Source organism: Ovis aries, chromosome 4 (genome assembly GCF_016772045.2).
Source record: "Ovis aries strain OAR_USU_Benz2616 breed Rambouillet chromosome 4, ARS-UI_Ramb_v3.0, whole genome shotgun sequence".
Lineage (NCBI taxonomy): Eukaryota > Metazoa > Chordata > Mammalia > Artiodactyla > Bovidae > Ovis > Ovis aries.
In genome coordinates, this window is record NC_056057.1 from 78137562 (window position 1) to 78162755 (window position 25194).

Here is a 25194-nt window from a genome sequence, read left to right on the forward strand (position 1 = left end):
GAGGCACTGTGGATACACGTTGAGATCACAGTCTCTGTTCCTTGGCTGAAGCTGCCTCAGGAACCGGAAGTGCCAGGAGATTCCCATCCCATCCCTGCACCTGTGGGCATCTGCACCTGTGGGCATCTGCACCCGTGGGCACCTGCAGAGAACCAGCAACCTCAGGGGACCCCCTGCACCTCTGGGCAGGAAGAGGAGTAAGGCCTCTGAAGGACATAAGGACTGCTCTGCTAGGTTCCCTCCACATCCACTCACAGCCACGACCCCACTTCTGGGCCCCAGCAAGACGGTGCTGAAGTAAACCGCCCACATTCAAAAGCATTGACTACGGAACTGGAATGCCGCCAGGGACCAGAGAGAGGCTTGCGGACAAAGCGCCTCCACCAGCTGCTCCCAGGTCCCCAGGACCAGGCAGGGGTCCTAGCAAGCCCGAGGCAACCTCGAAATGCCAGAAAGATGAAGTCTCCCCTCTTTCCTCAAAGCGCAGGGAGCCAGTGGGAAGCACAAAACCTCTGAGAGCTGGATAGCAGATCCCTCCCGCCTGCCCACACTCCCCTGGTTTGAGGCTCTCTTTGCTGCTCTGACCTCTGACCTCCTGGAGCCTCAATCACTCCCTGTCTGTAAAATGGGCCTGGGGGACTTGCCAGTTCTAAGAGGCCGGGCAGAGTCTCTGTGAATTCCCTGAAATAAAACTGGAAACCTCAGAAGCAGCATGTCTCTTTACTCACAGAAAGCACAGGCACAGCAGACAGAGCTCAGCCAGTAGAGCGCACAAGGCCCCTACCCTGAGGCCTTGCTCTTAGAGGGGCACATTACCAAGGAGGCCCACACCAGCTGCGGCCACAGACCGCAGGTCGCAAGCTATCCTGTGGCTCCTTGGAGCTCCTAGTTCAATTCTGTCTTCCAGATTCTCTCTAAGTGGGCTCCCCATCAGGAGGACCCAAGGCCTGCAAAGTGAGGACCCACAAAACACTTTACTGCCCCACCCCCAGCCAGGTGGGAATGAAAGAAAGTGAAGTTGCTCAGTCGTGTCCGACTCTTTCCGACCGCCTGGACTGAAGCCTACCAGGCTCCTCCATCCATGGAATTTTCCAGGCAAGAGTACTGGAGTGGGGTGGGAATAGGCACACCTTTTCAGAGCAGAGACACTGTGGTAGGGCCAAGGCTGGGGGTGGTGTCAGAGTAGGAGGTGGGGTCAGAGTAGGAGGTGGAGTCAGGATAGGAGATGGGGCCAGAACTAGGGGTGGAGTCAGAGTAGGAGGTGGGGCCAGGATCAGGGGTGGGACCAGGACCAGGGGTGGGGTCAGAGTGGAAGATGGGGTCAGGGGTAGAGTCAGTTAGGAGGCGGGGTCAAGGTCAGGCCAGGGCAGGGCCCTAAGGGACTTGGTACTGGGAACACCAGAGGCCCCAGCCCATCCTGGGACAGCGCAGGTGAAGCAACGGTGATCTGCGCCCAGCACACAAGCTCCAGCCACAGCACGTTTTCTCTATCACCAGCCCAAGACCGCCGGGGCAAGGTTCAGGGGCAGCTGAAGCACCAGTTCAATCAGCCCTGCAGAACTTTCTTCCATCTCTCCAGGCATGGCTCCTCGGGCTTACCAGGCCCTCACAACACCTGTTCGGTGTGTTTGCTGCGCCACACCACCACACCAGTCATGGCGATGGTCAGCAGGACGGGCACGGTGATCAGCGGGATAAGAATTTCGTCTGGGGGGTCCTCCCAGTCTTGCCTGTCCACCGAGCAGTTTTGGAAGAACTGCCTATGGATGCCGGCGATGAAGCTCTCAGCCAAGGGGTTGGGCCAGTAGCAACCCACCACGTTGGTCTCCACCTCCGTGCAGTTGGTGAAGCTCTCGTAGTACCTGTGAAGGCAAGGCGTTTGACCATTCAGCTCCCCCACCACTTCTAAATTTGGCCCTGAGTTACAGGAAAGTGGGGGGCAAGTGCTGTGTGGCCACCAGTTCTCAGCATGGCCCCAGGCCACATGGGAAAAGTGGCCTCGTGCTACAACCTCTCTTGGGCCTGCTGGTCTGGCAGTATCCATCCCCCTGGCGTCCTTGCCCTGAGGTTCTCTCGCGTGGTGGCCCCATACCCTGCAAGAAACTCTGAGGCCATGAGCTCCCCAAAATATACCCCATGCCCAGTCTGCATCTCGTACGTCATCCCTGCCCTCATCATGGTCGTCCACACTGTCACCTCCTCCCTACAAGGAAAGGAACTCCCAACACCCCAGCTCTGGGCTCAGCCCCCAGGGTGCCAGCACCCCCAGGTCTTCCTAGAGGACACTCTGAGCCTGGGCTCTTTCTCCAAGGCCAAAGGTCACAGCCCCTTGACCTGCAAGGCCCTTCTCACCTAGGACCACTATATGGGCCTCCCAGGGGAAGAGATCTCTCTGAGGCCAAGAGAAAGCTGCCTCCCAGTCAAGTTAACCTGTCTTCATTAACCTGACTGGGTGGTGCAGGGAGGAGGAGGGGCATCCCACCTGTCCTCCTCTCCGAAGTTACCTTCCTCAGCCCCCACCTGACAGGATACATGGGACCCCCTCTGCCCAGGGTCTTCCTGTCTGTGTTGACCAAACCTGGAAAGGCACGTAGCAAGCCATGAACAAGGAGCCACGTCCATCAAACAGCCAGGCCCCTGATGGTCCATATAGCCAACCAAGGGTTACCACTGGCAGTCCCCAGAATTCAATCCAAAAGCCCACTGACCGAGGATTACGGGCCTCTGGGGCTGCTGACCTAGACTGGCAGCCATTGTTCAAGATGCTCTGGTCAGAGGGCTGGTTGAATATCTGCCTCAGTGTGCCAGCTCCGACCACTGCCCACCTGGCAAAGTGCTTCACACAGGACAGGTATGGGGCAGGAAGGGGTTCCTGCCTCAGCTCCCCATGGGGGCTAGGCTTTGCAACCACCCTTCTCCTTCCGGTACTGACCCAGGAAGGGTGGCACGAGCAACAGGAAGAATCCGCTTCCTGCAGGAGCTTCCTGTACACAACCTCATCTCTGCCTGGAAAGGCAGGGGAAAACAGGGCAGCGGATCCATTCAGCCAGACCTTTCACCACTCCTCCTGGTGGTCCTGGGGCAAATGGTTTCCCAGCCCAAACATTTGGCTGGTTGGTCAGGCACACATCTGCCCGCACCCCTCAGGTAATGCAGGCAACGAAGAGCCACACAAGGCAAAAGAAAGCAGGAAACAAAGGCTACAGCCTGGAATCCATGTGCAGACCCATGATGTGGTCCTTGGGATGGGTCCAGGCTCTGGGTCGCCTCACTAACCAGGTCCTCAGGCAAACCATCACCCCCAAGACCCACCCCTCCCACTGGGCCCCATCACCCCAGAGCTTCTAACCCAACACCCTGCAGAGCCCCCACCCGCCCCAGAGCTCAGTGCAACTGAGACAAGGTACAAGGAGCAGGACGTGGAGGGTGATTTGAGGCCCGTGTGACCCCCGTGCACAGAAAACAGTACAAGGTAGCAGCTTAGGGCTCAGGATGTCAAACCGATATCTTCTAATCTCAGCTTGGCTGACCATCTTCCTGACTTTGCCCACATTGCTTAGCCTCCCTGAGCCTCAGTTTCTCCACCTGTAAATGGGATTCATAATTCTCAGCCAATAAGGTAATGGGCCCTATTAGGTGAAAGCCCCCACCTTGGTGAAAAGACCAAATTAGGTGCTGTGAATACACTTCTGGTAAGTGCCCGGCACGTAGTAGGTTCTCAGTGAGGTCATGGGTGAGTCCCAAAGGTTAGGGCTTGGGCAGAGCTGAGACCTACAGGGCCATGTGCAGACTGCCCACACTTGCTGCTTCTCAAGATCACTGGGAACTGACTCCTTATTGTGACAGAAAATGTTGTTACAATAAAAGACAGCAAAGGTCAGGCACTCAGGCACAAGGCAACAGTTGCAGAAGCCAACACCCACAGCCCAGCACCCCGCGTTCCCAGGGCTGGGGAGGCAGATGAGGCAGGGATGCACACCTTTCCACACACAGTCCCAGGTGCTGTTAACTCATCAGCCTGCGTTCAACCTGGAGATAAAATCAAGGTGTGCTTCCCAAGGAAGCTGCCATTTGTGTGACATCACAGAACCAGGGTCACGACAAGCTCGGTTCTTCCCAAGCGACTCTGGTCACCCTGGGGCCTTTCCACGCCCTCCCTTCAGTCTGTCTCCCAGAGCACCCTCCCTGCAGCCCCTGAGGGTGCTCTCACAATGAGCAAAAATGCAGCCATGGTCCAGAGGGGAAAGTTGGGATGTGGAACCCAGAAGACAGGCAAACTGCCCCTGGCAGGTTCCCTCTTCCACGAGCAAACTTTTCCCTAGTCCAGTAGACATCGGCCCCTCTCTCCTCCAAGACCCCTTCCTGGCTGACCCCTCTACTGTCCTCCGGCCCTGGGGCTGGATGTCTGTTTGATCTCACTGAGGCTTTAGCAGATGACAGAAGCCCAGGACAGGAAACTCACACCTCCTCCCTAAACCTCCACCCCTGTGTGTCCACTCTGGGCTTGGCGTTCAGGTCAGGTTCCAAGGACAATAAGAAGCCTGGCCAAGGCCCTTCCTGAACACCCCCTTCCCCTTTCCCAGCAGACACAGAAATTTTGTTCCATTTGGTTCAGTGAGCAGCTATGTGTGGAGTCCATGAGGGGGCTTGGATGTGCCCACAAGGAGACACTGTCCCCTGGGGAGATGGCCATGGAAGCCCATAGGACAACCACTGGGAACAGACAGCACAGGGGCCAGGGTCTTGGGGTGGAAAGGGCTGGAGCAACTGATAGAAATCCAGGGGTCCCAGGCAGGCATGGCCCACAGGACAGGTTGAATGCAGCAGCCCCCAGCACTGTGCCAGGCAGAGCCTTCTAAGTGGGAAGTGGGGGAAGGTAGGCGCAGGCCATCGGTGATTTCCAAGGAGGTGAAAGGTGTACCTAGACACCTGATGCTGGGTGTGATCACAGGAGATGAAAAATATCTCAGAAGCTTCTAGAAAGCGGGGCCCTCTCCACACCAGGTAGAAACCAGTGGGACTCAGTTTCTCTGTGGTCCAATGGTCCTGACTACCGACCCAGCCCTGGCTGGTGCTGTGAGGAAAACCCAAAAGGACAACTCCACCCAGCACGGACCGTGGAGAGAGGCAGGCACCCCAGGGCAGGGCACCAACCACATTCAGGAAGGGGATTGGGTGTCAGGGGTTCCCAGAGAAATGACCACACTCAGAAGAGTGGGGGACGCACAACCTGGAGTGTTCAATTTGGAGCAGCCAGTGTGGTCCGTGAGGGGAGTGAGGGGCTGGGAGGCTTGGAATGAACCTCGGAACTTGGGAAGCACAGGCGCTGTGGGCAGGGCAAGGGCAGGTCATGGGCAGGGACACTCACACGATGAACTCCGAGAGGTTGCACCATTTCCAGACCTCTACCTTCATCATCTTTTCGGCGAAGGTCTTGCCGCAGCGGGGCAGCATGGCCAACATACGCTTCTCATTGCAGCCACCCACCGGGGGAGACTCCCCTAGAGAGGAGAGAGTTGTGAGTATCACTAGGAAGGCTAGGTGCTGTCATGACCCTTGAAGGCTCGTGCTGATGCCCCTCAAGGTCAGCTGGGGTCTTCTTCCACCACCTTGGCCTCCATGTAACTCAAGAAGGTTGAAGCCAGTGCAGAAAGAGGAACCCACGTTGCGGTGTCACCAAGACAGGACCCAGAAGGGTCACAGAAAGATGTCCTCTAGTGAGGCATGGGAAGAAGCAGGCAAGGGAGGGCAGCATGCAGAGAGATTGGGGTCTTGGGAGGGGAGAGGCTGAGGGAAGATGGGTTCCAGTGGGATAAAATATAGGAGAGGACTTCACTGGTGGTCCAGTAGTTAAGAATCTACCTGCCAATGCAGGGGACATGGGTTCAATCTCTGGTCTGGGAAGATCCACATGTCATGGGGGCAAAAAAGTCCATACACCACAACTACTGAAGCCCAAGCACCTAGAGCCCATGGTCTGCAACAAGGGAAGCCAGTGCAATGAGAAGCCCGCATGTTGCAACTAGAGAGTGGCTCTCATTGCTCTCTGCAACTAGAGAAAGCCTGCACGAAGCAACAAAGACCCAACATAGCCAAAAATAAATAAATAAAATATTTAAATAGAATAAATATACAGGAGAAAGTCACTGTGCCCTTGTATAAGATGAAGTCTTCTCATATGACACCAAAAATACAAACAAAAGAAAAACATAGAAATTGAACTACATCAAATTTTTAGACTTTTGTGCTTCAAAAGATACCATCGAAAGAGTGAAGACATCCCACAGAATGAAAGCAAATATATGAAAATCATATCTCTGATACAGGGTTTGTATCTAAAATATATAAAGAACTCATGACTATTAAACAAGAGCAATGACTTATTTAAAAATAGGCAAAAGGGGAATTCCCTGGTGGTCCAGTGGTTAGGACTCAGTGCTTTCCCTGCCAGGACCTGGGTTCAATCCCTGGTTGGGGAACTAAGATCCCACAAGTCATGTGGCACTGCCAAGGGTCGGGGGGACAGGAATGAAAGGTTTGGAAGGTTCTTGTTCTATACATGAATTGATATAATATCACTTAGACTGTGATAAGTTAAAGATACATACTACAAATCCTAAAGCAACCACTACAGTAATCAAAAAATAATAATAATTACTGCCAATTAGTGAAGGGGAAGAAGGAGAAATTAAAAAGTGGAAAAAAATACAAAATCTAAAAGAAAGCAGAAAAAGAGAGAAGTGGGGGCAAGAACTGATAGTACCATGGTAGATTTAAAATTAACCATATCAATAAATTATCACATTGAAAGTAAATAGTCTTAGCACCTCAATAAAGAAATAAAAATTGTTGGGACTTTCTTGGTGGTCCAGTGGTTAAGACTCCAAGCTTCGACTGCAGGGGCACAGGTTCGACCCCTAGTCATGGAGCTAAGATCCTACATGCCACATGGCATACCCAAAATTCAAAAAATGAAGCAAGGATTATTTGATGAAATCAAAAGGCAAAATCCAAAATCCAATCACAGGCTATTTATACGTACCCTACCTTAAAATGACTCAAAAAGATTCAAGGTAAAAGGTGGGGAACAATATGCCATGCAACCACTAATCAAAAGAAAGCTGGAGTGGCAACATTAATACTGGACAAAGTATATTTCAGAGCCAAGAGTATCACCAGAGTCTTTCCATAATAATTAAAGACTCAATTCATTAACAGTAGTTGGGTGAAAGGGGAAGAAGTGACGTTGGAGGCTAGACCCAAAGGTAGACTAGTGCAGGTGTGCAGGCCTTCCCAGTTTATTTAAAGCCTAACAGAAGGCAGAGGTGGGTTTTCAAACTCCACACTCCCCCGCTGAACCCACCCTGAGCCTCAGAACATTCACATCGTGGGGTCCCAGGTAGGCAGCAGCCAAGCCGGAAGCTGACACCCCTCAAAGAGGAGCCTTGCCGTCTCTGCAGGAAGAGGGTGCCCTTCTGAAGTTAACCACAACTAGATGCCCAGCCCCACCCCCTTGGAGTCACTGGTTTGCTGTGTGACTCTGGACACACCCTTCACCCTGCTGGGCCTATGTCTTCTCCTTTATAAAAGAGAATGGTACTGATTTTGGGTGTTTTCACCAGTTAATAGTCATGCATCTCTTTCAATTTGTCTCCATCTGGCCACAACTGCCCCACCCACACACCACTCGGCCTCGACCCCCAGCCACCTAGCCCCCTTCCCAGGCTGCAGCAGGTCTGGCTTATGTGCTCCCAGGCTGTCGATCCAGTTCTATTTTAACACAGCTCTCGATTCTGAAGTCCTTGATGGAAACAATCTATTGTAATACAATTCTTCTGAAGGCAGAACAAAGCCATTCCCCTCTGAGGCTGGTGCAGACCACCGTACCTGAACCCACCTGGACATCTCTGTGGCTGGGGGCCTCCCTCCCAGCCCCTCTCAGCACTGAGTCTCTCAGGATGACCATGTGAGGTAGAACAAAAGTGTCTGACTTGGCTGCACACCCACACTCCCTGAGGCCACAGCCCTGGCCCATGGCAAGGGTGACTCTGAGATTGGGACCAAAGATTCATATTTTCATATTTGTTAAAAAAAAAAACAACAACACCCCATGCGTGATTCCAATGTACTGCCAGAGCTGCAAACAAGTAGGGAAAGCAATGCTTGCTCACAATTACGTGCACACAGGCACGGAGATCTTGTGCAATGAAGATTCTGAGCCAGTAGGCCTGCAGCACCAAGATGCTAATCTCTGACAAGTTCCAGGTGCTGAGAGGCCCTGCCCACACTGCAGAGTTAAGAGACAGACAATGGGAGAGCTGAGGAGTCCGGAGGTGGTCAAAAAGCCCCACATGTTTACCACGACTCTCTTCCAGCCTAGATGCACTCACTCTCTACTCTGAGCCCCAGTTTCCCCTTCTGGAAATGAACGCTGGCCTGGCTGCCCCTTGCCAGGCTTCCCTCAGCTTCAGTACTGACCAATGTCTGCTGAGTGCCCTGTCCTAAGTGTGGTCCAACTTGCTGAGCCCCACAACAGCCCAAAAAGACAGGGTCTCTGTGACCACTTGCTCAGTAACAGGGTGGGGGGCCAAACCCACCTGCAGCCCTGGGTCCAGGCCGTGCAGGGGGGCACAGGCTCTCGAGCTGTGTGGAGGCAGCTGAGAAGGCCACCTGTGCTCCATTTCCCCCCACCCCGCAAGCCACCCTGTTGCACAGGCACTTTTTCCTTTCAGCTCATTGACAGGCACCCCAACACAGGCTCCAGTCCACTTAATGTCCTCCACATCCAGCCGTGTGCCCATTCCTGGGTCTGGCTGATAGTCTCTGCAGGGTATCCTACATGGGTCTCCTGAGTGCCACCCTCCACCCGTGGGCATGAGCCAGGCAGCTCTCATCCCGTGGTTTGCCTCTACTGGTACTGCGACTCCTCCCAGGTGCAGTCCAACTAGACCTGGCCGTCTAGACCCCCTGGACCACCATCAAAACCCAACTGGACCTGGATCCATGGACCTGGATGATCTGGATGTTAATCCTCTGGGCCTGGACCCCTGGACCTGGAACATCTGGACATCCTCAGCCTAACCCAGGCACCACCTGTCACATCACTGAGACCCAGTTCAGTGCTTCCTCCTCCTCCATCTCATTCTCCTCCTTCCCCCTGCACATCCTCCCTCTTGGAACTCCTTCCTCCTCTCCCTCCCTCCTTCCTCATAGACCAGAATCTCCATATGTCCCAGAATCGCCACACACCAACATGGCAGGGGCCTGGCCAGAGCAGGTTGAGGATGTGCCATCAAGGACCACATGACATCCTGAGGCGAGTTTCACGGGATAACTTCTCCTGCCCATGGAGGGAGTGGGCAGTGTGGTATGAGGATGCACAGGACAGGCACCATGGGACACCTGTAAGTGACCTCCATGAGGGGATGGAGGGACAGTTAAATAGAGCACCATTTCTGATGCACAGGCTTAAGGAAGTCCCAGCAAAACCCAACAATCCATCCAGTGTTATAAGACTGAGGTAAAGTTTCTGGTACCGGAATGGGAGGTGGCGAGGTATCTGTCTAAAGTCCACCACCAAGGAGAGAAGAGGGATGTGGGGCTGGGCTCAGTGGTACCAAGACTGGGACTTGGAAGTAAAACTTTCTTTTTTGGTGAGCTTGAGGTTCGCCTGTGAGAAGACAAGTGAGATTTACAAGTCCCTGGATGAAACACTTGGAAAGTCTTTAAATGCCAGAATTGACTGCCATTTCAAAGAAAATAAGATAGATGGTTTTGGAAAGTTCATGCTGTTTCTTCAATGAATTTTAGAGATCAAGTCCTGAGCCTTTGGAGTAGGAGCACTGACTCCAAGACCCTAGACTACCAGAGAACTAACCCTAGGAAGTATCAGATAGTGAGAACTCACACAAAGGAAACCACTTGAATATAAGATCCACATCACCCAACCACCAGTAGCACGCAGTGCAGGATGCCTCATCTAAACAAACAAAGAAAAAATACAAACCCAGTCATCAGCAGATAGGATTACCACTTCACTCAGCCTTGCCCATCAGAGGAAAAACAAACAAACAAACAAAAACTCAGCACAAATCTCTCCTTATACAAGCTCACACAAACCACTGGACCAACCTTGGGAGGGCAGAAACCAAAAGAAAGAATTCAGCCTTGCAGCCTGGGAAAAGGAGACCTCAAACACAATAATTTTTTTTTAAATAATGAAAAGGCAGAGAAATACTACACAAATGAAGGAATAAACTAGAAACACTGAAGTCCAAATAAATGAAGAGGAACTAGGCAAACTCCCTGAAAAAGAATTCAGAGTAATGATAGTAAATATGATCAAAAACACTGAAAACAAAATGAAGAAAATGCAAGAATCAATTAACAAAGACCTAGAAGAATTAAAGAATAAACACACAGAGACAACACAATTACTGAAATTAAAAATACTCCAGAAGGAATTAATAGCAGAGTATCTGAAGCAGAAGAATGAATCAGAGAGCTGGAAGATCAAATGGTGGAAATAACTTCTGAAGAGCAGAATAAAGTAAAAAGGATGAAAAGAACTGAGGCTAGTCTCAAAGACATTTGAGACAATATCAAAAGCACCAACATTCGAATTATAGGGGTCCCAGAAGAAGAAGAGAAAAAGAAAGGGTATGAGAAGTTTTTTGAAGAGATTATAGTTGAAATTTTCCCCAACATGGAAAAGGAAATAGTCAATCAAGTCCAAGAGGCACAAAGAGCCCCATACAGGGTAAACCTAAGGAGAAACACACCAAGACACATACTAATCAAACTAACAAAAACTAAACACAAAGAAAGAATATTAAGAGCAGCAAGGGAGAAGCAACAAGTAACATACAAGGGAAATCCCATATTCTTAACAGCTGATCTTTCAGCAGAAACTCTGCAAGCCAGAAGGGTATATTTAAAGCACTGAAAGGGAAAAATCTGCAACCAAGATTACTGTACCTGGCAAGGATCTCATTTAAAATTGACGGAGAAATAAAAGCTTTTCAGACAAGCAAAAGTGAAGAGAATTCAGTACCACCAAACCAGCTTTACAATAAATGTTAAAGGGACTTATATGGTAAAGAAATACAAGAGAAGAAAAAAGATCTACAAAATCAACCCCAAACAATTAAGAAAATGGAGTTAGGAACACATATGTCAATAACTACTTTAAATGTAAATGGATTAAATGCTCCAACCAAAAGGCACAAACTGGCTGAATGTACACAAAAACAAGACCCATATACATGATGTCTACAAGAAACCCACTTCAGACCTAAAGACACATGTAGACTGAAAGTGAAAGGATGGGAAAATATATTCCATGAAAATGGGAAGCAAAAGAAAGCTGGAGTTGCTGCTGCTGCTGCTGCTGCTGCTAAGTTTCTTCAGTCGTGCCCAACTCTGTGTGATCCCATAGACAGCAGCCCACCAGGCTTCCCCATCCCTGGGATTCACAAGGCAAGAACACTGGATTGAGTTGCCATTTCCTTCTCCAATGCGTGAAAGTGAAGTCGCTCAGTTGTGTCCAACTCTTAGCGACCCCATGGACTGCAGCCTGTGAGGTTCCTGCATCCATGAGATTTTCCAGGCAAGAGTACTAGAGTGGGGTGCCATTGCCTTCTCTGAAAGCTGGAGTAGTAATCCTCACATCAGACAAAATAGACCTTAAAATAAAGAATATTACAAAAGATAAGGAAGGACACTACATAACGAATAAGGGATCAATCCAAGAGGAAGACATAACAATTGTAAATATCTCTGCACCCAACATAGAAGCACCTCAATAAGACAAACACCAACAGACATAAAAGGAGAAATTGACAGTAACACATAACAGTAGGAGAAGTTAACAACCCCACTCACACCAATGGACAAGTCATCAAAACAGAAAATTAACAAGGAAACACAGGTCTTAAATGATGCATTAGATGAGATGGATCTTATTGATATCTTCAGGACATTCCACCCAAATGCAGAAGAATACACCTTCTTCTCAAGTACACAAGGAACATTCTCCAGGATAGACCACATCTTGGGTCACAAATCAAACCTCAGTAAATTTAAGAAAATTGAAATCATATCAAGCATCTTCTCTGACTACAACGCTATGAGACTGGATATCAATTACAAGAAAAAAAACTGTAAGAAACACAAACACATGGAGATTAAACAACACATTTCTAAATAACCAACAAGTTACTGAATAAATCAAAAAATCTCTAGAAATAAATGACAATGAAGACACGACAACTCAAAACCTATGGGATGCAGCAAAAGCAGTTCTAAGAGGGAAGTTTATAGCAATACAGTCCTACCTCAAGAAACACGAAAAACATCGACTAGACAGCCTAACTTTACACCTAAAACAACTGGAAAAAGAGGAACAAAAAACCCCAAACTTAGTAGCAGGAAAGAAGTCATAAAGATCCGAGCAGAAATAAATGAAAAAGAAATGAAAGAAACAATAGTAAAGATTAATAAAACTAAAAGCTGGCTCTTTGAGAAGATAAACAAAATTGACAAACCTTTAGCCAGACCTATCAATAAAAAAAGAGAAGAATTAAATCAACAAAATTAGAAATGAAAAAGGAGAGGTTACAATGGACAATGCAGAAATACAAAGGATTATAAGAGATTATTATGAACAACTATAGGGCAATAAAATGGATAACCTGGAAGAAATAAACAGATTCTTAGAAAAGTTCAATCTTCCAAGACTGAACCAGGAAGAAATAGAAATTATGAACAACCCAATTACAACCACTGAAATTGAAGCTGTGATCAAAAATCTCCCAAAAAACAAAAGCCCAGGACCAGATGGCTTCACAGGAGAATTATATCAGTTAGAGAAGAGCTAATGCCTATCCTCGTAAAACTCTTTCAAAAAATTGCAGAGGAAGGAACACTTCCAAACTCATTCTATGAGGCCACCATCACCCTGATACCAAAACCAGACAAAGACAACACACAAAAAAGAAAACTACAGGCCAATATCACTGATGAATCTAGATGCAAAAATCCTCAACAAAATTTTAGCAAACAGAATTCAGCAACACATCAGAAAGCTCATACACCATGATCAAGTTGGGTTTATTCCAGAAATGCGAGGATTCTTCAATATATGAAAATCAATCAATGTGATACACCATATTAACAAATTGAAAGATAAAAATCATATGATAATCTCAATAGATGCAGAAAAATCCTTTGACAAAATTCAGCACCCATTTATAATTAAAACTCTTCTAAAAACGGCCATAGAAGGAACCTACCTCAACATAGTAAAGGCCACATATGATAAGCCTATAGCAAACATTCTCAATGGTGAAAAACTGACAGCATTCCCCCTAAGATCAGGAACAAGACAAGGTTGTCCACTTTCACCACTATTATTCAACATAGTTCTGGAAATCCTAGCTATAGCAATCAGAGAAGAGAGAGAAATAAAAGGAATCCATATTGGAAAAGAAGAAGTAAAGCTTTCACTGTTTGCAGATGACATGATACTGTACATAGAAAACCCTAAAGACAGTATCAGAAAATTACTAGAGCTAATCAGTGAATTTAGCAAAGTTACAGGATACAAAATCAATACACAGAAATCACTTGCATTTCTATATACTAATAATGAAAAATCAGAAAGAGAAATTAAGGAATCAATCCCATTCACCACTGGAACAAAAAGGATTAAATATCTAGGAATAAACTTACCTACAGAGATGAACTGTACACAGAAAATTATGACACTAATGAAAGAAATCAAAGATGACATAAACAGATGGAGAGATAGTCCATGTTCCTGGGTAGGAAGAATTAATATTGTGAAAATGACTATACTACCAAATGCAATCTACCAGATTCAGTGCAATCCCTATCAAATTACCAATGGCATTTTCACAGAAATAGAACAAAAATTTCACAATTCACATGGAAACACAAAAGATCCCAAATAGCCAAAGCAGTCTTGAGAAAGAAGAATGGAGCTGAAGGAATCAACCTTCCTGACTTCAAATTATACTACAAAGCTACAGTCATCAAGACAGTATGGTACTGGCACAAAAACAGAAATATAGATCAATGGAATAAGATAGAAAGCCCAGAGATAAACCCATGTACCTATGGGTACCTTATTTTTGACAAAGGAGGCAAGAATATACAATGGGGCAAAGACAGCCTCTTCAATAAATGATGCTGGGAAAACTGGACAGCTACATGTAAAAGAATGACATTAGAACACTTCCTAATACCATACACAAAGATAAACTCAAAATGGATTAAAGACTTAAACGTAAGACCATAAACTATAAAACTCTTAGAGGAAAACATAGGCAGAACTCTTGATGACATAAATCAAAGCAAGATCCTCTATGGCCCACCTCCTAGAGTAACAGAAACAAAAACAAAACTAAATAAGTGGGACCTGATTCAACTTAAAAGCTTTTGCACAGCAAAGGAAACCATAAGCAAGGTGAAAAGACAACCCTCAGAAAATAATAGCAAATGAAACAACTGACAAAGGGTTAATTGCCAAAATATACAAGTAGTTCATACAACTCAATGCCAGGAAAACAAACAACCCAATCAAAAAATGGGGAAAAGACTTAAACACACATTTCTCCAAAGAAGACATACAGATGGCTAACAAACACATGAAAAGATGCTCAACATCGCTCATTATTAGAGAAATGCAAATCAAAACTACAATGAGATATCACCTCACACCAGTCAGAATGGCCATCATCAAAAAGTCTACAAACAATAAATGCTGGAGAGGGTATGGACAAAAAGGGAACACTCCTGCACTTTTGGTGGAATGTAAATTGATACAACCACTCTGGAAGACAGTATGGAGATTCCTTAAAAAAACTAGGAATAAAATCATCATATGAGCCAGCAATCCCACTCCTAGGCATATTATACCCTGCTTCTGTGAAGTTACTTCAGTCATGTCCGACTCCGTGTGACCCCTTAGTCGGCAGCCCACCAGACTCCCCCATCCCTGGGATTCTCCAGGCAAGAATACTGGAGTGGGTTGCCATTTCCTTCTCCAATGCATAAAAGTGAAAAGTGAAAGCGAAGTGAAGTTGCTCAGTCATGCCCAACTCTTAGCGACCCCATGGACTGCAGCCTACCAGGCTCCTCCATCCATGGGATTTTCCAGACAAGAGTACTGGAGTGGGGTGCCATTATACCCTGAGGAAACCAAAATTGAAAAAGACTCATGTATCCCATTGTTCACTGCAGGACTATTTACAATAGCTAGAACATGGAAGCAACCTAGATGTTCATCGACAGATGAGTGGATAAAGAAGTTGTGGTATATATACACAACGGAATATTACTCAGCCATAGAAAGGAATGCATTTGAGTCAGTTCTGATGAGATGGATGAACCTAGAATCTATTACATAGAATGAAGTGAGTCAGAAAGAGAAAGATAAACATTGTATTCTAATACACATATATGGAATCTAGAAGAACGGTACTGAAGGACTTATTTACAGGGCAGCAGTGGAGAAACAGACACGGAAAATAGACTTATGGACATGGGGAGAGGGGAGGAGAGACTGAGATGTATAGAAAAAGTAACATGGAAACTTACATTACCATATATAAAATAAATAGCCAACAGGAATTTGCTGTGTGTTTCAGGAAACTCAAACAGGGGCTCCGTATCAATTTAGAGCAGTGGGATGGGGAGGGAGATGGGAGGGAGGTTCAAAAGGGCGAGGATATATGTATACCTATGGCTGTTTCATCTTTGACAGAAAACAACAAAATTCTGTAAAGCAATTATCCTTCAATAAAACAATAGATTAAAAACAAAAAAAAAAGAGAGGTAAAGATGCAGATTCCTGACAACACCAAAAAGGTAGATGGTTGCCACCCACTCAGGCAACCAGCTGCGTTAGTAAAGGTCTCAGAAATGAACTTGGAATAGAAAACCATTTCAGCAGTTCCATCAAGGAAACAAAGAAAAAGCAGAACTGTGTTTCTTTTGTCTAGGGGACTTTCAGACTCTGGGAAATGATAAACAGCCAAACAGATGCATTTCGGAGAGAAAAGCCTTTTACGGCCAGTCATTTGGAAATGAAAAACAGGAGCTCTCATTCTCCTCCAGTGCAAACAAGCAGCAAGCAGACCATGGCCTCCTCGGTGGGCTCAGCAGTGACGGGCCACGGCCAGTATGGCTCTGGGACACTGTGGGGTCTAGAAGGTTCTGCCCTCAGCCCCTGTGGTCTGGCGAGTTCCCTCCCCATCCTGGACCTCAATTTCCATATAGTGACGTCAGAGGACCTCCAAGGCACCTCTGAGCCAAGCACCTCCTTGCAGTCACTAGGGTACCTGATATCCAGCACTGCACCTGGGCCCACTTGAGTGCACAGAATCCAATGAGACAGGAGATGGCCCGACAGCAGGACATTACTCCCACCAGTGACAAACACAGTGACAGTGCCATGTTTATACACAGACACACTGGCACAGGCACTGTATGTGGTGGTGCTGTAGGTGAGCCCCTGGGAGCCACAGATGCTAGCAAACTCAAATGTTCACAGAATGTGTGCCAGGCACTGGCAGGAGCTTCCCATACATGCAACTCCACACTCCTAGGTCCCCACACAGCTTATGGGGACTGAACTCACTGAATCCAGCTGGTAGTCACATGCACGCGTGCGTGCTCAGTCGCTTCAGTCGTGTCTGACTCTTTGGGATCCCATGGACTGCAGCCCTCCAGGCTCCTCTGTCCAGGGGATTTCCCAAGCAAGGATCCTCCTCCAGAGGATCTTCCCAACCCAGAGATCAAACTCACGTCTCCTGTAGCTCCTGCATTGCAGGCGGACTCTTTACTGCTAAGTCACCAGGGAAGCCCAGCTGGCAGTCACAACAGCCCTTTCTAGGTTGCTAGAGTGGGAAAAGCTGAGACTAAGTGCCGCTAAATGTTTTATGATCATGGGGATCAACTGCTGCAGAGAGGCATCCCGGGAGTAATATCCAAACCCAACGGTTGTGTCAAGAGCAAGGCATGAAACTGAGCCAGCAGGCCTTGGGTTAATTAGTAGAACTTCAAGCCAAAAGGAAAAAAAAAGGTGGGGGGCAGGGGAAGCCTTTTAAATGTAAGTAAGTTTAGGACCCCATGGACTGGTGAGCCATGGCCAACCAGGCTCCTCTGTCCATATAATTCTCCAGACGAGAATACTGGAGTGGGTTGCCATTCTCTTCTCCAGGGGATCTTCCCAACCCAGGGATTGAACCCAGGTCTCCTGCATTTCAGGCAGACTCCCTACTGTCTGAGCCACCAGGAAGCCACATCATAATTGTGTCTTTATCTTTGGATAATATTACCAAAATTAGTCTATAAATTACCAAAATTAATCTATGATCTCTATCTAACTGTCTTAAAGAAAAGTGAGCACTTACAAATCAAACATTTCTAAATACAACAAAAAACTAACCAAAATGAATTTCAGGTTCATGCACTCTGCAGAATATTAAGTATTAAATTAATATCCAGTATTAAGATTTGTTAATTAATACAGATATGTCTTCAGAATCATCAGTACTACATATGATACTTTCCTTGTACAAAGGTTTACTGAAAGTCAGTAAATTCATGTTATATCTATTGAAAAAATTATCAACAAAAAACTGATTTGCCATGATGATATTGTCATAAGTAGTAAAATACAGAAAAATGATATAGAAGTTTTTAGATGAACTCTTTAGAAATGATTATGTTTTAATTATTTTAGATTCTCAGTTCAGTTCAGTTCAGTTCAGTTCGGTCACTCAGTCGTGTCCGACTCTTTGCGACCCCATGAATCGAAGCACGCCAGGCCTCCCTGTCCATCACCAACTCCGGGAGTTCACTCAGACTCACATCCATCAAGTCGGTGATGCCATCCAGCCATCTCATCCTCAGTCGTCCCCTTCTCCTCCTGCCCCCAATCCCTCCCAGCATCAGAGTCTTTTCCAATGAGTCAACTCTTCGCATGAGGTGGCCAAAGTACTGGAGTTTCAGCTTTAGCATCATTCCTTCCAAAGAAATCCCAAGGTTGATCTCCTTCAGAATGGACTGGTTGGATCTCCTTGCAGTCCAAGGGACTCTCAAGAGTCTTCTCCAACACCACAGTTCAAAAGCATCAATTCTTCAGCACTCTGCCTTCTTCACAGTCCAACTCTCACATCCATACATGACCACTGGAAAAACCATAGCCTTGACTAGACGGACCTTAGTCGGCAAAGTAATGTCTCTGCTTTTGAATATACTGTCTAGGTTGGTCATAACTTTTCTTCCAAGGAGTAAGCGTCTTTTAATTTCATGGCTGCAATCAACATCTGCAGTGATTTTGGAGCCCAAAAATATAAAGTCTGATACTGTTTCCACTGTTTCCCCATCTATTTCCCATGAAGTGATGGGACCGGACGCCATGATCTTCGTTTTCTGAACGTTGAGCTTTAAGCCAACTTTTTCACTCTCCTCTTTCACTTTCATCAAGAGGCTTTTGAGTTCCTCTTCACTTTCTGCCATAAGGGTGGTGTCATCTGCATATCTGAGGTTATTGATATTTCTCCCAGCAATCTTGATTCCAGCTTGTGTTTCTTCCAATCCAGCGTTTTTCATGATATACTCTGCATATAAGTTAAATTAGCAGGGTGACAATATACAGCCTTGACGTACTCCTTTTCCTATTTGGAACCAGTCTGTTGTTCCATGTCCAGTTCTAACTGTTGCTTCCTGACCTGTATACAGATTTCTCAAGAAGCAGGTTAGGTCGTCTGGTATTCCCATCTCTTTCAGAATTTTCCACAGTTTATTGTGATCCACACAGTCAAAGGCTTTGGCATAGTCAATAAAGCAGAAGTAGATGTTTTTCTGGAACTCTCTTGTTTTTTCCATGATCCAGCGGATGTTGGCAATTTGATCTCTGGTTCCTCTGCCTTTTCTAAAACCAGCTTGAACATCAGGGAGTTCACGGTTCACGTATTGCTGATTCTCAGTAACTTGAAACTTTAAAGTTTTGCTAAATTAAGTTAAATGACAAAAATTCGTTGAAGGTCTAGGTCATTTTTTTAAGATAAAATACTGGAACATTGATTGCTATACAAGTCTAGCATTCGTCTTCTTAGGAGAGAAAAAACTAAAGATGTTTGTGCCACTTTAAAGAGAGAAATTATGCTATGAAAATGTATGTTTTTAGAGGTTATAGAACATGTTTATAAGTTTGTCAATTAGAAAATGTTAGTATAACAAACAGTTCAATTACTTGCCTTTTGGGTTTTGCTAGAGATTAGCATTTTTAAGGACGAAAATTACAATAAATATGTAATTAAAACTACTAAAAATAATAGTCAGTTGCATACCGACTCTGTGGGACCCCATGGACTGTAGCCTGCCAGGCTCCTCCGTTCATGGACTTCTTCAGGCAAGAGTACTAAAGTTAAGTAGCCAGTGGCTAAGACTCCGCACTCCCAATGCAGGGAGCCCAGGTTCAAACCCTGGTCAGGAAACTAGATCCCATATGCTGCAACCAAGCATATGCAGGCTGGAACAAAGATCCTGCATGCCACAACTAAGAGTTTGCATGCCTGACGAAGATCAAAGATCCTGTGTCGCAACTAAGACCTGGCACAGCTAAATAAATAATTTTTTTTTTAAAAAAGAATGGAGATAGCTTTGTTAAAGAAAAAAGAAAAACAATTTTGCCCTAGAGCTCATCGTTTCTAGACGGGAAAAAGATAAGGGACAAACTTACGTGAATACAGAAGTCGTGGAGGTTTATATAAAAGGAATCTTAAGAAAAGTTTTACGCATGGTCAGGATTGAGTAAGATTAGATGGAAGTTAATAAAATAAATGAATTTTATTATCAAAAGTAAACTAATACAAGACTGGAGTTTGGTTTTCTCACTCTGTTAAAAGAGCAATGTTTCCTGGAATATTGAGCTGTTTTTGATAAGAGTTAGGTTTCCTTCTCTAGCTAACTGAGTTCTCCAAATGGCCCCTGAAGCATCTCTGAAAGAAATATTAAACTAATCAAGATTATTTGGTTTATTAAACTTCATGGAGAGCATTAAATGGAAAACTGACCTAGTAAAGTTGTCAGAGTATAACTACTCATGACATGTATCACTGCTTGCTTTATAGTCTACTGCCTGAAGTGCATGTGTAACAGTTGTGTGACAATCTGATATAGCTGATAAGATGTGTAACCTATAAAGGGCTTCCCAGGTGGCACTAGTGGCAACAGTCTGTCAATGGAGAAGACATAAAAGACATGGGTTCAGTCCCTGGGTGGGAAGATCCCCTGGAGCAGAGCACAGCAACCCACTCTAGTATTCTCGCCAGGAGAATCCCATGGACAGAGAGCCTGGCCGGCAACAGTCCATAGGGTTGCAAAGAGTCAGACACGACTGAGGCAACTTAACACACACACATAACCTATAGAATGTCCCACTGTCAACATACCTCTGTAGTCCTTTTTATGGCTGATTAGTTTTCCTCCAACATGGATAACTAGGCTTTTCATGTAAATGAAAAAAAAAAAAAAAAACTGAAAAAAATTTTTCATTTATATGAAAAAATAACTACTTTTCATATAAATGAAAAGTAGGACTAGCACCAAGGCAGAGGATAGACCCAGGGCAAGCAGCAAACATGATCAAGGGACAAATATTTTTATCATCAGTGCTTTCTACTGAAAGACTTGCGATCAGAAGGGGAAAATGATAGACGAAATTTTCACGTATTGAGGTATGTGGAAGTCATTCTGATTTATATGATTTAACTCAAATTTTATGCTAATTTAAAAGGGCTTGTTTGCGGCCTATTTAACACACATTGTAGGGCTTCCTTGGTGGTTCAGTGGCTAAGACTCCATGCTCCCAACGCAAGGGACCTGGGTTCCATCCCTTGTCAGGGAACTAGATCCCACAAGTCGCAGCTCAAGTTCACATGCCACAGCTAAAAGACTGCATGCTGCAACTAAGACCCAGCACTGCTGAATAAATAGGTAAAAGAAATAAGTATTTTTAAAGGAAGTAATGACTGAAAGGTTGTAGACATGGAGTGACAAAAGTAGCAGTTAGGCCTGCAGCAGTCTCAGAATCTTTAGCTCCTCCCTGAATAACTTAGATAACACTGTCCAGTGCATATTCCTGAGTGGTCTTACAGATACTAAAACCACCAGGGAGAAAGAGCTAACTGCCTGATGATCGAACTGCACCCATAATACAAGCTGCTCCAATCTGAGCAGTGCTGTTCTGCACATAGCCCCCACCTGCACATCCTTGAAGCTTTCCCTTAAAAGCTCCTGCCCTGGGACTTCCCTGGCAGTCCAATGGTTAAGACCTTGCCTTCCAGGGCAAGGGGTACAGGTTGGGTCCCTGGTCAGGGAGCTAAGATCCCACATGCCTTGAAGCCAAACAACCAAAACATAAAACAAAAGCAATACTGTAACAAATTCAATCAGTTCAGTTCAGTCACTCAGTTGTATCCAACTCTTTGTGACCCCATGGACTGCAGCACGCCAGGCTTCCCTGTCCATCACCAACTCCCAGAGCTTGCTCAAACTCATGTCCGTAGAGTCGGTGATGCCATCCAACCATCTCATCCTCTGTTGTCCCCTTCTCCTCCTGCCTTCAATCTTTCCCAGCATCAGGGTCTTTTCAAATGAGTCAGCTCTTCACATCAGGTGGCCAAAATATTGGAGCTTCAACTTCAGCATCATTCCTTCCAATGAATATTCAGGACTGATTTCCTTTAGGATTGACTGGTTTGATCTCCTTGCAGTCCAAGGACTCTCAAGAGTCTTCTCCAACACCACAGTTCAAAAGTCTCAGTTCTTCTGCACTCAGCTTTCTTTATAGTCCAACTCTCACATCCATACAAGACTACTGGAAAAACCATAGCTTTGACTAGATGGACCTTTGTTGGCAAAGTAATGTCTCTGCTTTTTAATATGCTGTCTACGTTGGTCAACAAATTCAATAATGACTTTTAAGATGGTCCACATTTTAAAAACATGAAATCATTATTAAAAAATTATAAAAGCTCTTGCCCTGTTTGGCAGCTTGGAGTTGATTTGGGTGATTTGATCTTCCTAGGTTGCTGGCTTCCTGAATAAAGCATTTTTCCCCACTAACCCTTTTGTCTTCAAGACTGATTTTTGAGCATTGAGCAGTCAAACCTGAGTCCAGTTTCAGCCCCAGTCAGTAATAGGCACAGAACCAGAGCCCTAGCTGAGTGGACTTCTGCTGGACCTCATGACCCTAGGGCCCTGCACAGCAGCACCTGCTTCTGAATTAGGATTTGTAATTCTCAATTTTCCTTCAAAGCCTGTCCTCAGTGGGCCCTTATGATCACTAGGAACAGCCCCCTTGCTAGCCCAGCTCCCTGTACTCATTTGCACCACCCAGAGACAGCTCAGGGATGGCGGGGTGTCAGCATCCAGAGCAGCCCTGGCACCCAAGACGCAGCAGCCTCCAGGGCTGTATGGCCCCCATCCCATGAATGACAAAGCAGTACGAGCCCATGAGCAGGCCTCCCTCTCTGCATCTCCTCGACTCAGTCAGGAGTCAGTTCCTGAGGTCCTTACTCTGATGAGGCCAGCGCTGGACTGTGTCTGCTGAGGGGCTGACCTGGACCCTGACACTGGCTGGGGAGCCTGAGCCCAGGTTCTGTGGGCGAGGGACACCAGGTCCAATGAGACAAGATGAGGTGGCTTCCAGAACCACGCCAGCATGAGCCCAAGGCTATTAACATGGAAGGTTTCTCCACAGGGCCTGCCTTTGGTCCTTCTCAATTCCAGGCTGTAGGCAGGCAAGGAAAGCCTCAGTTTCCGTCATAATGAATCAGTCTTCTCCCATTACAGGAACCAAAATCTCCATGCAGACGTAGAGAACAGACTTGTGTACACAGCAGGGGAAGAAGAGGGTAGGACGAATTGAGAAAGTAGCACTGACATATACACTACCACGTGTGAAACAGATAATAAGTGGGAAGCTGCTGTGTAACAGAGGGAGCCCAGCCTGGTGCTCTGTGATGACCTAGAGGGGTGGGACGGGAGGGCGGAGAGGAGGGGGATATATGTGTAATTATGATTGATTCACGTTGTTGTATGGCAGAAACCAGCACATTTTAAAGTAACTATCTTCCAATTAAAAAATTAAAATTAAAAAAAAATCTTCATCCAAGGGTTTTGCATTTGAAGCTTGCTGAAATCCTGTATCAGTGTGCTCCTGATCTCCTGACTTCTGGAAGCCACCAATCACTCTTTCCTCTAACACAAAAATCCAGCTAACCCTAGGGCTCTAACCCCTGAACATTAAATGAAGTCATACTTTATCCACGTCAGACATCACCAGTGGAAAGATAACCTGGAGTTCAAGATGCCAATGGGCCTAAGCAGCTTTTTCCAAATTCCAGGTCATCGAAGCTGACAGTGGCAATGCAAACAAGCCCAATTTTACATCTTCCAGTCAGGGAAACTGAGGCCAGTGAGAACAAAGGAGCATCCCAAAGGACCCAGGGGACAGTGGACCCCCAGGCCAGGGCTTCCCCCTCTCAGAGCTGGCCAGGCTCAGGAAGGCTCTCCCACGGAAGCCCTCCCCAAACACGGGTACCCTATCACTGGTTCTTGGATGATTTCCTTAGAAGGATTTTTCAAAACAAGCATTTCATTCAATCCATTCCCAGTTTGTGAGCAATGTGTCTTCCCAGGAGCCCCGTGTTTTCTCGCTGGAGAAGGGGTCTGGGAGGGGGAACCTCAGAAAGCCGCCCTCTGTCCCCTCCAGCCAGTTGCTCCAGACACAGGCACACACACTCACACTGAAACACTGTCCCTGGAGGACAGACACAGGAGGGAAGATCTAGCACTCCCACTTCTGATTTCCTCTCATCCACACCCCTGCGCCGGCTGTGCACCCGGGCGCCCGGGAAGTGGAGCACACTGCCTCACAGGGAGGAGGGAAATGGACACGCCCGCCAGTCCCCAGTCCCAGAACAGCGAGGCCGGAGACATCGCAGCAGGGAGGAGCGGGCTCTGGCCGAGCCCGTTGGCCAAGTACAGCCTGCCGGAGACCCTTTGCCTTCCTTCCAAGCCCGGCCCGTCACCATCAGCTGGAGCATCTTGGGGACCGCGCCTCCACAGCCCGGCGCGCCGGGCTGGCCCAGATCGGTGCTGAGGAGGAGGAGCAGCCAGGTGCAGAGGCAGGATGCCAAAGGCCGCGCGGATCCCTCGACCCCCGAGGAGCTTGGGGCGCCCCGGGGCCGGACCCAGCGTCCCCTTACCGCAGAGCAGCAGAAGCAGCAGTAGTGGGAAAAAGTAGGGGCGCCGCAGCGCTCTTGTCCCCATGGCTGGCCAGATGTCGCGCGCGGTCCAGCTGTGACGCACAGTCCAGCTGCGGCGCGCGGTGCAGCTGCGTCCCCGCTGGGGGCGCCCGGGGACGGAGCCCAGGCCGGGGAGGGGCCGCAAAGAGCCCGCCCCCAGGAGGTGCCTGCCCCTAGGCTGTGCTCTCCGCCCTCTGGGATGAGCCTCCCTCCCCCCAACAGGTGCCCTCCATCAGGTCGCACTCCCCCAGAACTGCTGTCCCTCAGGACGCTCCCATCCCTATGACGAACCCCCCCCCCCAGGACGCGTCCTACCCCCCAGGACGTGCCTCCCTTCACTGACCGGTCCTTCCCCCAGGACGCATCCCCTCCCCAGCGCCCTTCCTTCTGCCCTAAGGGTGTGGTCCTAGAAGCCCTGGTGTCCAGCTGGGCTGGGGAGCAGGCTGGGGGTGGGTGGGAGCCTGGCCAGAAGTGGGGGGACCCAGCAGGTGCACTCACCCTCAATCCAGCCCTCAAAGGAGCCCAGGAAGGTGTCTGGAGAAAGATGGCTGTGTGGCTCGGTGCCGTGGGAGACCCGGGAGGCAGCAAGTGGGTGCAGGGGGCAACCCCCTGGGGAGAAAGCTAGGTGTGAGTGGAGGCATCTCTGTGAGGGGGTGAGAAGTGGGGACTTCAGGGTAGAACCCCGAGTACTTATGGGCCTCCGGCCCTAGGATACCCTCCTGGGGGCTTCCCTCTGCCAAGAACCTTTGTGCCCCTCTGGACCAGAGAGGCTGGGGCATGCACACACCTACATTGACACACACACTCCCCACTGCCCATGGCTGGAACCGAGTCCTCAGGCCCCAGT

General features: G+C 47.4%; 1 protein-coding gene across 2 annotated transcripts in view; it reads right to left on the reverse strand.

The window, feature by feature from the left end:
* RAMP3 (receptor activity modifying protein 3) overlaps window positions 1-24438 on the reverse strand; it is a 49316-nt gene extending 24878 nt beyond the window's left edge. Inside the window, exons 1-3 of one of the 2 annotated variants that reach the window (XR_009600506.1) lie at window positions 24309-24438; window positions 5369-5501; window positions 1600-1862 (exon numbers count right to left, since the gene is read on the reverse strand). Coding sequence is in view for 1 of the 2 variants with exons in the window: in XM_004007973.5 (XP_004008022.1) it covers window positions 1607-1862; window positions 5369-5501; window positions 24309-24372 (453 nt within the window). In the remaining variant the exon portion in view is untranslated. Of the gene's footprint in view, window positions 1-704; window positions 1863-5368; window positions 5502-24308 lie in introns of those variants that run through there. The other variant, XM_004007973.5, reaches the window with a different exon arrangement.
* Between the last annotated feature and the right edge of the window lie 756 nt (window positions 24439-25194).